This window comes from Arachis stenosperma, chromosome 4 (genome assembly GCF_014773155.1).
Source record: "Arachis stenosperma cultivar V10309 chromosome 4, arast.V10309.gnm1.PFL2, whole genome shotgun sequence".
Classification (NCBI taxonomy): domain Eukaryota; kingdom Viridiplantae; phylum Streptophyta; class Magnoliopsida; order Fabales; family Fabaceae; genus Arachis; species Arachis stenosperma.
The window spans coordinates 11,096,507-11,110,008 of record NC_080380.1 but is presented as its reverse complement, the minus strand read 5'-3'; the positions used below and the strand labels follow the sequence as shown (position 1 = coordinate 11,110,008).

General features: G+C 34.9%; 3 protein-coding genes across 5 annotated transcripts; 1 reads left to right on the top strand and 2 right to left on the bottom strand.

The window, feature by feature from the left end:
• Positions 1–334: 334 nt before the first annotated feature.
• LOC130974590 (putative disease resistance protein RGA4) lies at positions 335–1,433 on the top strand. Its single transcript, XM_057899459.1, has 2 exons — positions 335–835; positions 990–1,433. The coding sequence occupies exons 1-2, from the start codon at positions 335–337 to the stop codon at positions 1,431–1,433; spliced, it is 945 nt and encodes a 314-aa protein (XP_057755442.1).
• Positions 1,434–3,097: 1,664 nt separating this feature from the next.
• Positions 3,098–5,806, bottom strand: LOC130977072 (uncharacterized). Of its 2 annotated transcripts, none has more exons than XM_057902073.1 (4): positions 5,512–5,806; positions 5,084–5,322; positions 4,446–4,545; positions 3,098–3,639 (listed from the first exon to the last, which is right to left on the bottom strand). In XM_057902073.1, exons 2-4 carry the CDS (start codon positions 5,264–5,266, stop codon positions 3,383–3,385), a joined length of 540 nt encoding a protein of 179 aa, XP_057758056.1. In that variant the 5' UTR covers positions 5,267–5,322; positions 5,512–5,806; the 3' UTR covers positions 3,098–3,382. The 2 variants fall into 2 exon arrangements, with proteins under 2 accessions (XP_057758056.1, XP_057758055.1); XM_057902072.1 differs by having other exon boundaries at positions 5,507–5,805.
• Positions 5,807–6,395: 589 nt separating this feature from the next.
• On the bottom strand, positions 6,396–11,183 carry LOC130973560 (LRR receptor-like serine/threonine-protein kinase GHR1). 2 transcript variants are annotated; one of them, XM_057898149.1, is made up of 5 exons: positions 11,082–11,183; positions 10,805–10,949; positions 9,317–10,676; positions 7,652–9,196; positions 6,396–7,258 (listed from the first exon to the last, which is right to left on the bottom strand). In XM_057898149.1, exons 3-5 carry the CDS (start codon positions 10,380–10,382, stop codon positions 6,675–6,677), a joined length of 3,195 nt encoding a protein of 1,064 aa, XP_057754132.1. In that variant the 5' UTR covers positions 10,383–10,676; positions 10,805–10,949; positions 11,082–11,183; the 3' UTR covers positions 6,396–6,674. The 2 variants fall into 2 exon arrangements, with proteins under 2 accessions (XP_057754132.1, XP_057754133.1); XM_057898150.1 differs by having other exon boundaries at positions 10,805–10,916.
• Between the last annotated feature and the right edge of the window lie 2,319 nt (positions 11,184–13,502).

The following is a 13,502-nucleotide window of genomic DNA, read 5'->3' as shown; positions in this document are numbered from 1 at the left end:
TCCCCATTTTGATGCATGCAAGTGTAAACTGAATGACAAAAATGAATCACATATTAAACCAAAGGGGAAAGGGTAAATAATTATGAAACGACACCATTGAACTTCCATGGTCATAATATTCCCATAAAGAAAAATTTACCTGCCAAAGAAGTATTTTCTTCAAAGAGCAAGTAGAAATCCCTCTGTAATGGAACCCACCCCATAATTTTAATCTTTTCTAATGGTTGATTGTCTGAGAAGCAATGATGGATTACATTGAGAGTGGTGTTGACATTGTGCAAATCCAAACTATCCCTCACTAAACTTTCACATATCCTTGCTTTCATCTCTGAAAATGGCAACTGATGCTTTGCTTGGAATTCTCATTGGAAACTTGAACACTTTTGTCAAGAATGAGATTGCAGCACTTTCTGGTGTTGACTCACTGATCCAAGAGCTGTCTGATAATCTCGAGGCAATCCGTGCATTGTTCCAAGATGCTACAGAGGAGCAATTCAAAAGCCATGCCATAAAGGACTGGCTGAAAAAGCTTTCCGATGCCATGCACGTGTTGGAAGATATCTTGGAAGATTGTTCAAGGGAATCCAACCGACTTCAAAGTGAAGGGTGGTTAGCCCGCTTCCAACCCAAGACTATTTTGTTTCGTCATGCTATCAGCAAGAGGATGAAAGACATGGTCAAGAGGTTCCAGCGTATTGATGATGATAGGAGAAGGTTTCAGCTGCCTTTGGGAGTCAGACAGAGGCAACAAGAAGATGATGATCTGAGGCTAACTGGTTCTGCCATCCCTGAGCACCAGATGTATGGAAGATTTTCATTTGAAGCCATCATCACGGCAATGCTTTTGTTTTTGTGCTCTCTATCCTGAAGATTTTCGAATCTCAAAGGAACAGTTAATTCATCTTTGGATGGCCAATGGACTAATTAAATCCAAAGGGCATTTGGAGGTTGAAGATGTTGGTAACCAGCAATGAGAGAAGCTGCTCCAGAGATCATTTTTTCAAGAAGTATCGATTGACAAGTATGGAAACACCACCTTCAAGATCCATGACTTATTCCTTGATCTTGCCCGCTCCATAGTGGGAGAAGAGTATAAAGCTTATGGTGAGTCTGCAAGCTTGACCAATTTGTCAAGAAGGGTCCACCATGTAAGTTACTCTGGCTTGCCCGAGTTAAATCAGAATACCTTGAAGAATATTGAGTCCTTGAGAACTTTTATTGATCTTGATCCAGCAATTAGCAATCCCCTCATTAGATATTCAGCATTGGTTTTGCGTAAAGTGCAGTTATGTAATTCTCTCCGAGCATTGCGTACAAGATCTTCTGAACTCTCAGTACTGAAAAGTTTAACACATTTGAGTTGTCACGAAGGATGCCAACTCAGCTTTCCGGTAGCGCCAGGTGGACAAAATGTGCCGGAAGGACAAGTCTGAGTCCCGAAGTGCAACTTCAGGGATGAATATGGGGAACTTTTAAGTTCAGGAACTACTATGAAACTCGAGTGCAACTTCAGGGACTACATTGAGACTTATCTCAATGCAACTCCTAACTACTAACTTCGATAAACTTTTGGCTTCTCTATTAAACTCTCCGTTTAGAGTTGAAGAATTTTGCCTACATACAACGTTAACTAAACCATTTTAAGGGACAAAACATCTCCTGTTGTGTCAGTAATACACTGTAATAAAGTAGGACAAATAAATTCCTATAAAATTTTTATGATCTTCAATCCATAATTAATTATAAACATAGACACATAAATTTATAATGAACCATAAAATAGGATAAATAGCATTGTGCAGTTCCTTGTTTTTTATTCTTCTTTGGTTGTAGGAATTTTGTTTAATGAAATATGCAAAGGTTGGCCTCAAATAGTGTCAATGTGCTTATCAATGACTTTTGTAAGATTCACGATTCGAAAGAAGTTTGTGAATGAAATGAGTGAGAAAGGTTTAAAGCATGATAAAATCATATTCAAAATACTAACAGATGGATATTGCAATGATGAGATATAAAATTTGCATTGGAGATAAAAAAGGAAATGATAAATTGAAGGAGAATTGAACTTGATAAGGTAGTTTTTACTCTGTTTATATAAGGGCTTTGCAGAGAAAAAGAAGAAGAAGAAGAAGCAAGAAATTGAGGCTGCTGCTAACCAACATAGCAAATATAATATATTGTTGAAAATTATAGTTATTTGTTATATTTTATGGTTCATTATGGATTTATGTGTCTATGTTTATAAGTAAATTAGTTAGAGATTTAAGTTCTTCATAAAAAAATTTACAGAAATTTACTTGTTCTACTTGACTGTAGCTAATATGATAGGAGTATTTTAACAGTTAACATTACACGTAGGTAAGATCTGTTAACTTTAGATAGAAAATTTAGCAAAAGAACCAATAAAAAATTTAACAGAAGAACCAAAAAATCTGACGAAATTAGTAGTTAAAGACTGTATTATCATTTTTCAATTGATGAAGAACGAATTGTTATTATGAACAATAATTAGAAGTTGGGAAGAAATTTTACTCTTAATTTTTTAATTCGGCCTGCTCACAAGACCACAACACAGCTTGCAACTTGCAAGTACCCTCAAAAGGAATTTGGATCCTCTAAAATTTGAATTTTATTTTAGAGAGTAAAGTGTGATCTCTCACCATTGATTTTATAGATGGGACCAAGAATAAATATGAAAGAGAAACTATTCAAAGGTAAAAGATTCACACTTTACTCTCTAAAGTTAAGTGAAATTCAAACTTTAGAGAATCCAAATCCCCCAAAAAGTACCGAATCCTAAAAATCATTAGCTAAAAAAATAATTTTTTTCCCTGAAGTGTTTCTAAAGAAATCTTTTTATCAAGAATGTCCAACATTTTAATTATTTGTTGTCTATAAATGAGTAGTTACATCAAATTGCTATTCTATATGAAAAGACTTGTGTAAACATTATTTATGTCTTTATTAAATAACAAAAATTAATTTGTATAAAATTTTTAACAGAATTTGACGAATAACTAATTATCTGTCAAAATAAAAAGTTAAAGACTAATTTAGTAATTAAAATTTGTTAAAAATTAAAATATGATATTCCTCAAATAAATACTACCATGTTTACAACACAAACTCTTCTAGAATTAGCACCAAATAACTGTGTAATGTACTAATGTTTGTGTTTTGATTGTAATCCTTGCTCATGTATTTTGCTCGTTCAATGAATCAACATGTTTGATTGTTTTCTTTGACACAAAAATCTAGTACAAAACAATAACACTCCAATAAAACCAACGGAGAAACAGAAGTATTACCAAAATCAATTACCCTCCCTCACAGATACACTCATGAAAACCAAAAAAAGAAAGGGGAAAAAAGAGGCTTTGAATCAATCATCAGGAAAACCAAGGAATCTGTTGATGTGCTTGGCCACTGGTGTAGCATCACCTGGAGAGTAGGGAAGGAGGGTATTTAAATCCATATCTGCTAATGTTTGATAGAGGTTTTGAGGCCTAGCATAGTAGAGATGTTTTCTCTCTGCAAGTTCTTCTGCAAGCTCACTTTGATGATTATCCATCAAATCCTCATTCACAACCACTACTAAAGGTTTACACAGCCTCAATGTCTCAAATATACTACCTGATCCTGTATTAAATAATAATAATAATAATAATAATAATAATAATAATAATAAAAAGAATAGTTACAATTACTTGATTGACCTGTGTTTTGCTGCACAAACAGATTTCACTTGGATTTTTCCATGCTGTCTTTTTCAATCATATGCCAAAAATTGACTTCATTCGTTCTAAAACTCAAAACATGCTTTACAAATTACAAAGCTTTTACTAGTGAAGGAAATCCTGATTGAACAATGTACAATTTTATTGAAGGTATTGAATAACTACAATACACATATCAGTTGTAATATATGCCTAGTGGTAACATGACAATGTTATTAACTCACAACTTTAAACCGGATAAGACGTATAAATCTGTAGCTGCCAAGCACACTAAGGCACCCCTAATAAGATTTAAGCGCCTAAGTCATACGACACTTAATACCTCTATTTTATAAAATGTGACACTGAAACCTCTGTTTTGTCTAGTGTCATGTTTATTTCACCAAACCTCAACGAAAATCGGTATAATATACCCTTTCTCAGATGCTCATATGCTTGGCAGCTGCTGATATGAGCTGCCACTCATTTCTTATAATATTTCTCTTAATAGCCATGTTTGTTTTCAACGAAAAAGGATGTCAAATATAATTGAAACACCATTGACACACGAGGATGTGAACACCTATGACCTATCTATGAATCGGAAAGCAGAATTCATTTCAAGCTACCAAGAACGAGCAATGGATATATTATTGGTGCAGACTTAAGAACTACATGTCATAAAAAATAAGTGAAGAAGCGTGTAAAATACAAACATCACAAGCATACCTGCATGGCTGATTACAAGAGAAGCTGATCTGAGATAGTCTGCAATACTTGATGAAAAAGTAAAATAGTCTACAGCCAGCGAGCCATCATCTCCATCTGACTACAACCAAAATGTTACCAAGAAAAATAAAATCTCAGTGAAAAAATAAAAAGCATTTCTCGGTAAAATAACTTCCTCGCGGTGAAAAAACTGGCCATGCTCGAAGCATATTGTTTGAAATCAAGTTAGGTACTACTAGTTTATCCCCGGGGGAGAGGGGACCTTAAACTTCTCCATATATCAAATTGTTTTAGGAATCTTTCAACCTTAATATAATAGCACATTTTGGCTAAAACAATGGTGGGAAAAAAAACTTTCACTTGAATTTAATCTTAGTTCATGTTATCACAAAAAGAGAAAAAAGTTGAGAGAGACTTATTTTACAAACGGGAAATGTATATTGACATAGCATGTGGAAAAGTATGTACAAGTAAAATATAGAGGGCCTTATATTGACCAATGAAAGAGAAACTAACATAACTAACTAGCAACTAATTTCAGACTAACTAACACAAACAACAATATCTCTAATCTCTAATATAAATAACATCAAATTTGGGGTAAGAAATGAAGATATTTGAGAAGCAGTGGTTACAACCTTAGTAGGAATATAGGATCCACGACCCAATTGAATGAGAAGATGGGTATAGCCTTTAGCTGCCAAAACTTTTCTGACATTTTCTGAATCAACTGCACTCACAAGAGCATCAAAACGAGTCGTTCCAACTGTCACAAACACCACTCTCCTTCTTCCTTCTTCTTCTTCTTCTCGATCCCCCATTTAGCCGAAGATCGTTAACCTTCTCGTTCTATTTTATTCTGTTCTATTTTGACTTGCTGAAAGGGAACCCCGAAGAAAGAGAAGAGTAAAAATCCAAACTTTGAAAACCCTAAAGTAAATAATCAATTCAATTAAGAGAAACTCGCTTCTGAAAACCCATAGCATCAACCAATTGAATGAAACCAAAGAGAAAATAAGAGGAATTTGTGGATGATTAAATCAATTAGGATGATGACGCACCTGACCTCGATAGTGTTAAGGTTCTGTTGGCGGCGGAGAACAGGGAGAAAGTGATGGCTGGAGATAGGGTGCAGACGGCAGAACGTGGAAAGCTTCAAGTGGCGGCAGAGCTCTGTAGGTGGCGGAGAGCAGAGAGCTATCGGCGATGGAGGAAGAAAGAAGTGGTGGCAAATGCGGCGGAGAGCGGTGGCATCAGGCAGCGGTGAACACCTCACAGGACAAGAAAAAGAAGAAAAAAATCGTAGCTTTGAGACTGTTTCTGTTTGTTGTTGAAAGAAACTATTGAAAAAAATAGGTTAATTTATTATTATTATTAAAAAGTTAGTACTAAATAGTCCTAACTTAAAAAAAATACATAATGGTCTATTTAATAATTAATTTTTATATACACATAATATTTTGTCATAGAATAAACTCCACCGAATTATAATTATATCATGACATTCCACCTCTGTCCTCATAATTTGAAAGCTTAGGATTGAATTGGATTATGTTTTCTTTTTTCCAAATAATAAAATGAAAATAGTAAAAACAACTCAACTTTTATGAACATCATCCCATCCCAGCTTCACAGAGCTATGTTTCTAAATGCAAGAGTTCAGTAATTATGTACTAGAATTCAAAAAAAGTAGAAAACAGTCTCCATAAATTACTACACGGCAATTATAACAGCTGCATACAGAAACATCTTATTCATTGGTGGCACCCAACTTTCTGCAGACACCTGAATTTGGCCTTGTATGAGTTATAGACTTCTCAGTCCCCTTACCAAGTATTTTCCTCCTTTGGAAATCCAAAAATCAAATCAACAAAGAAGGACAAAACAATTTACACATACAATACAAGTGTAAAAATTAACTGAAAAAAAAATGGACCTGCTAACCATTAAAAAGGGCCAATTTGTACACTGCCTACATATATAGTACTTGTAAACATGATCATTCATAGCATAATCCCAATTTTCTAGACAAAATCAGATGGTCATTCATAACCCATCATGTAGCAGCAAATACATGCTATTTGTCATATGAGCCCATTTTTTACAGCTAAAAAAATGGTTAATACAAACAAGTTAAAGAACTAAAAGACTCTGAACAAAAATGGGATACCAATGAGACATTAATACTCCCATAATATGTCAAAGTTCAAGATGTCAGCATCACAAGACTTATATAGCAGAAAGCTCTTCATATATAGTCTTGATGCCTGGCCTCTCCGAAACGGATCGGATGCATCTGATAGCTATTCCTAGGACCTCCTTCATTCCCTTTTCCGCAACCGGATTGCTCAGTTCCGGCATCAAGGTAGCATCAAAACAATCCGAGCCTCGACCTTCAGACACACGCAACCTCACCCATTCTGTCAAATCAACACCTCCCTCCTCACCAGAAATCACATCACCAGCACACCTTCCAGTTAGAAGCTCCAAGAGTATCACTCCAAAAGCATAAACATCTGATTTGAAGGATGGAATTGGCTTCTTGGAAGCAGCTAACTCAGGTGCACGGTAGCCTAAGACACCAGCATCAAGAATCTGTTCAATAGTACCAGCCTGTGTCATAAGCCGGTGAAGGCAATAATCAGCCACACGAGCATTCATATCACCAGTATCTAGCAACACATTTGTGGCTTTTAGGTTCCCGTGAGGGACGGCGCGATCGAAATGGAGATAGTTCAAACCACGGGCTACATCAACTGCAATCTTGAGCCTCTGCACCCAAGTTAATGGTGGACCTTTTCTTCCTGGTCGATCTGAGCATTTAAATTATCAAGTTAAAGCTTCAAATATTTTAGATTGATAAACAACTCCAATAGATATAGTGGAGACAATTCAGAAACATTATGGATTAGAATTCATGCACATCCATGCACATATAACAGATACATATAAAACTTGATTGAAACAAGATTTTTCCTTTATACTGTATTTCTAAGTTGAAAGAATCAGGCTAATGATTATTATAAATTTGATAATAAAGTTTTGTTTTGTGTGTGTTGAAATTAAGTAAATTAGTAGCTGTATTGAGGATGGTATACACAATACACATCCAAGAACTTCAAAAGACAATTTAGAAAGGTCAATGAATTGCACATTAAGTATGATATTCGTGGCCAGATTATAATATAGGAATGTAAACATATTACCATAAAGAAAACTTGCAAGGCTTCCCGGAGAGATGTAATCCGAAAGAATGAGTTTCTCGTGCTGGGTAGGACCCCAATAGTATCCTCTCAATCCCACAACATTTGGATGCCTTATGTTTGCAAATTTCTTTATCTCTCTAACAAACTCTTTTCTCTGTTTTGCCACTCCTTCTCTTAGCCACTTCACTCTCAAGAACAAGCCATTCTCTAAAGTTGCCTTGTAAGAAGTTCCATGACTGCTCCTCCCCAAAACTTCAGCCGGGGCCCGAGAGAGCTCTTCAGGTGTCAAAGATATTGTATCATCAAGAAAATGCAGCTCTCCAACCAACCTATCTGGTGATCTTGTATCTAGTCTTGCAAGATTTTCAGCAGTATATGAATCACCTGACTCTGGTGACCAGGAAAAGTGGCTTTGTTTTGAGGGGGAGAACCCGGTTACAGCTGCCAATTTTTCATCCGGGCTGATTATCTCTGATGGTGATTCTTTCCGGGACGTCACAAGGTCCTCGGCTGATACAACCAAAGGACCACCCCTGTCTGTGGCACGAACCGGAGCCGAGCTGACTGGCTGTGGACGAGCACGGATATCCTTACTTGTTTCATATTCTGGTGGAGATCTTGACTTACGGATGTAGAGTATGAAGACTGCAAGCAAGACTAATATGAAGATAGCAACAACACATGACACTATGATTATTACTTTAACAATGGTGCTCATGGACTTCTTCTTGGAACTTCCAGCTGGTGGAGTGGTTGATCCAGGAAGGCTAGTAGGAAGATGTAACTTGGAATTCCCAGGAAAGAAAGATGAATTAGGGAATTTCCTAAGACTTTCCGGAACAACTCCAGAAAAATCATTCAGTGAAGCATTGAAGTTTGTGAGCTCCTTTGGGATGTTATTTGGCAGAGGCCCAGTGAAATGATTTTCTGATATATCCAAGGAGTATAGTGAACTCATGTCAGCAATAGCAGTTGGAAGAGAACCAGAAAAGTTATTTCCGGCAATATTGAGCACTTTGAGGCCATTTAGAGACCAAAACTCGTCGGGAAAATAGCCATTAAACTTGTTATGAGAGAGATCAAGAATCTGAAGATCTGATTGACCAGGAGAAGATGAGAAACTAACACCACCAGTGATCATATTATTTTCAAGATGGAGCTCTTGCAAAGTTGGCATTGCAAGCAATTCGGCTTGAAGTTGTCCATTGATTTGGTTTGAACTAATATCAAGCACTCTAAGCTTTGGATATTTAGTTAATACTCTTGGAAGGGAGCTGCTAAGAGAATTGCTGGACAGATTCAAATAATTTAACCGCAAAAATTGAGGAGTTGCCTCAGGTATGTTCCCTGTCAAACGGTTTCCACTGAGATCAAGAAATTCTAGATTCCCCCATTTCAACATCCTGGTTAAATTTCCTTCTAATCTGTTCTTCGACAGATCGAGTATAGCACAGCTTCCAGTCAGCAAGGGCAGCTCGCCACTGAAGCCATTCGATGAGAGATTAAGATAGTGCAGTGTAGTTGATGTAATTATACTCAGTGTCCCTGAAAGACAATTTGATTCAACATAAGATCTCACTATGTCACAAAAGTCCAATTCGACTAGTAGAATAAGACACATTTGTTATTCTAAGAAAATGACAAATTGGAACTAGCTATATATACCTGTGAGATTGTTGGCACTCAAATCCAGTTCAGTTAAAACCAAAGAGTCTCCTTTTAGAAGGCCAATAGGAATAAATCCTGAAAATCGGTTGTTGCTAAGCTTAAGGACCTCAAGATCATAAACAAAATCAAATCCAGGCAATTCTCCATCCAATTGATTGTAGCTGAGGTCCAACACCTTCACATTTTCGAAAACCGGTAGCTCGGCTCCACCATCCAGTGATCCAGTAAACCGGTTGTGGCTTAGATTCAGATGCTTAATACTTTCAGATATCCGTTGTAGAAACTTCTCAGAATTATCACTCTCTAGCATATTCTCACTGAAATCAACATAGCTGGCACTTGATAAAAGCATAAATTCAACATCTAAATGACCATCAAGCATATTGGCATGCAAGTCAAGGTTTTCAAGAGTGGACATCTGCTCAAAACCTTTGGGAATTTTCCCAGTGAAGCCATTATGAGACAAGTTAAGAGATACCAAGTTAGCCAGCTTAGTCAATGATACTGGCAGCCCTCCAGAAAAGGAGTTGCGGCTCAGGTCCAAAGACTGGAGGGAAGCCATTGCCGAAATCGAGTCAGGTATCCGGCCAGAGAAGTTATTCCCAGCCAAGGACAGATTCTGCAAGCTACCTAAGCTGCCAACTCCTGATGGCAACGACGAAGAAAAGAGGTTATTGGAGATATCCAGAAACTCAAGGCTTTTTAAATCACCAATGTTGCCAGGTAGTTTTCCTGAAATCGAGTTATTGGACATGGAGAGCCTAACAAGCTTTGTGAGGTTTGAAAATACACTCAAGTCAGCATCAGCAGAGAGACCTAGATTATCAAGGACAACTCCAGCAACATTACCAGCATTACAAAGAACTCCATTCCATGAAGAAGGGCATCCATCAAAGTCAATGGATTCCTCATTCCATGAATTGAGAACATAACCAGTAGGGTCATGCTTGATGCCTTTCTTGAACTCCAACAATGCCAAAATGTCCTGGGAAGGTAGTTGCCCCATAACTGTGAAGAAAGATAAGGACAATACTACAAGGCTAAAGAGCTTCATCATGTTCATTTCTATAAACACTTTAACCTTTTGCTTATGTGTGTATAGTTCACACTCAAGTTTAAGACACAAAAGGTAGCCACTAGCTTTCAGAATTCAGAGTTTCAGACCCACCACCAACAACCAAGTAGTACAAAGTAGATTCCAAGGTACACCCTTTCTATAATTCTTGTAAAAGAAAGCGCCAATTTACAATCTCCAAAAAAGGGAAGAGTTTTGAGCCCTTACTTTAAAGGACTTAGTTACAGTAAGAAGCAAAAACACCCCAAGAGCATTCTTCAACACCACAAATAGTATCTAACCCTTCAGGAAGCAAAGAAAGACAGCATTACATGAAAGAAGAAAAACCCAAACTAGATACTAAAAATGCAATATGAAAAGCTTTAAAAAAAATCCCAAGAAGAAATGCTTCACCAAGTTAGAAACTTTACATGCTAAAACCACCACACGAGAAGCAGAAGCTCCAGAATCCTTGTCCTCCTAAGCAAGAATTCATAAATGAAGTGCAGCTAGCTTTAGTAGACTCAAGTTTGCAACTATTCACTGCACAGAAGAAGCTAGAACGGCATCAATGTACTGAAATGAATAGAAACAAAAATGAGTAAACTTTCAGAGATCTGATAACCAAAAACACAACATTTTTTACCCCAAAAAAAAACACCAAAAAACACTTCCTAAAACACAATGTAGGTTCTAGCACGCCACTACCTTCAAGTATCAAACTTTTGAAGCAGAAATGAGAGCATGGCACGAAAAGATTGGAACTTTAAGGCTTCAGAATTGAAGCACAGGACACAGCACCATTGTTACTACAACCAACCCATGGAGAAAGGAAAATGAGTACCCAATTTGACATCCACACTGCAATAAAGAGAAAAGGGACCCATCATTTTTTTTTATTTTTATCTTTTTTGGAAATAAAAACTAAAAAGCATTGATTGAACTATTGAAGGATGGGGGATCTTTTACCCCCCAAAAATTTTTACTTTAGTAGTGAGTGTGTGGAGGGTAACACCAAATCCTTAAAAAGTGAGTTCCTTTGTCCCTTTTTTGGTTGTGTCTTTTAGCATGCATGTGACAATGGAATACCTCAAAAGACAACACTAATTGCTGATTTTTAAAAGGTTTAATACTGGATTAAGATCAAAATAATTTTATAAATAAACAAAAAAAAATTGGTTTTGTAAAAGCTTAATATCATTTCTTCAAAACAATTTATCTATTTCTGAGTTCTCTACCGGAAAAAAATTATCATACACGAAACTTTATGCAATGAAAAATGCATGGAGGCATGGACAAAAGGTATAGCGGGAAAATTTTAAGGACTTTATTCTTTTCTTTCCATATTTTTTATATATATATTTTTTAATTTTATCGCTCATCTAAGTGAGATTCAATTTTCAATACTTATTTGAGTAAATTAATCACTAAATTAATTAAGTTGATTAGTCTATTTAGTCTCTTTTAGTAAATAAATTGACATTAAACCCAAACGTGTCTATCAATTTAATCTTTTATTTACTAAATGATTATATTGATAATAAATATAAATTAATTAAAATATAAATATTTTAGTTTTTAATAAATAATTTTATATATATATATATATAATATCTAGTCCTTTTGGAGATAATAGATTTACAATTTATAATTTATGTCACTATAATTTTTTACATATTAACTTTGAAATTAAAATTTAATAACTATTTTTTCTAAAATTAAGAATAAAATTCGAACACAAAATTTTTATACGAAAATAAGAATACTATGTCATCTAAATTATAGTTCATTGACAAATTTATTATTTATAAAATGGTTATTTTTGTGACTATTTATAAAATAGTTTATCAAAACATTTATAATTTCTAGTGTTTGATATTATGAAATTATTTCTAAAATTACCTTTGTCAACAGAAAAGTTGTTGATTATTTTATTATCAGCAAAATTTGCGGATTTACCCGCCAAAAAAGTCAGGGAATCTCCCTCCCTCACTCTCCCCCAGTGGACATCAAAAGATTTTATCAAATGTAGTTTAAGATTTTATGGTGTTTTTTTTTTCTTTTTTAAAAAGGATTGGGACCTTGGGAAGGTATGTGCCATGTAAGAGGTGGTGGCCCACAACACTGCCCCTTTGACTAGGGTTTCTTGTTTTAATCACTCCTTCCAATCTCTCTCAATTAATAGACACTACACAGCAATGGAGAGAGGTGAAGTTGGTGGAAAAATAATTGAGATAACTTAGGAGGAGAATGTGGGCAGTGCTCCCTAATGTCCCAATTAGGACCCCACTGCCTAAATCATGGCCTATAAGATAATTAAATCTTCAGACTTTTTACTATATAGATTAAAGTTGTACGAAAAAAGTATAAATTCTTTTTTAGATTTAGATTCTCTAAATTTTAAATTTGTATTTTAGAGGGTAAAGTGTGATCTTCTACTCTTGAATAGTTTTTCTCTCATATTTATTTTTGGTTTTACCTATGAAATAAATAGTGAGAGATCATACTTTTCTCGCTTAAGTAAAATTCAAAATTTAAAGAATCCAAATCTATTTTTTTATAGTTATTTTTATTATTTTATTATTATTCAAAATGTGAGTCTTAATTTTTTCAATCTCTCTTTTATCCCATAAAAAAAATCTATAAACTCACATCTTTATTATATAATTCACTTTAAATCTTACACACATGTTCAATATTCACTAACCAGTATACTTTATGGGTCCGGTCATTTCATGTTGTGAGGTTAATTATTTTCTACATTAATGTTTTAGAATAATGTTCATAATTGCTATGAAAATTTAATTTCAACATTTAATTACGTATACTTACTTCAACAAAAATAACTATTTTTTTAATTTATTCATAAATAGTTATCTAAAAAAATATAATTAGATAAATGTATCAAATAATTGATATTATTAGTCCATTAGAATTACACTCTTGTTCTAAAAGAAAACAAATTCCTAAATTTGATTTTGTAAAAAATTAGTTTTACAGATAATTAATGAAATTTATCATTATCTCTGTGTATTTATCTAGGTGATAATGGTCCATCCTAAGTTAAAAAGAGATTGGTGTAATGTTTATAAAAATATTTTAGCATCATAGTTTACAAATTACAGGAAT

Coding starts and splice junctions, on each gene's coding strand:
- LOC130977072 (XM_057902073.1), bottom strand. CDS start 5,266: ATGGGGGATCGAGAAGAAGAAGAAGAAGGAAGAAGGAGAGTGGTGTTT. Junction 4,546..5,083: donor GATCCTATATTCCTACTAAG/GTTGTAACCACT, acceptor TTTTGGTTGTAG/TCAGATGGAGATGATGGCTC. Junction 3,640..4,445: donor TCTTGTAATCAGCCATGCAG/GTATGCTTGTGA, acceptor TATTTAATACAG/GATCAGGTAGTATATTTGAG.
- LOC130973560 (XM_057898149.1), bottom strand. CDS start 10,382: ATGAACATGATGAAGCTCTTTAGCCTTGTAGTATTGTCCTTATCTTTC. Junction 9,197..9,316: donor GAGTGCCAACAATCTCACAG/GTATATATAGCT, acceptor ATTGTCTTTCAG/GGACACTGAGTATAATTACA. Junction 7,259..7,651: donor CCTTGCAAGTTTTCTTTATG/GTAATATGTTTA, acceptor TTAAATGCTCAG/ATCGACCAGGAAGAAAAGGT.
- LOC130974590 (XM_057899459.1), top strand. CDS start 335: ATGGCAACTGATGCTTTGCTTGGAATTCTCATTGGAAACTTGAACACT. Junction 836..989: donor CATTTGAAGCCATCATCACG/GCAATGCTTTTG, acceptor AAGCTGCTCCAG/AGATCATTTTTTCAAGAAGT.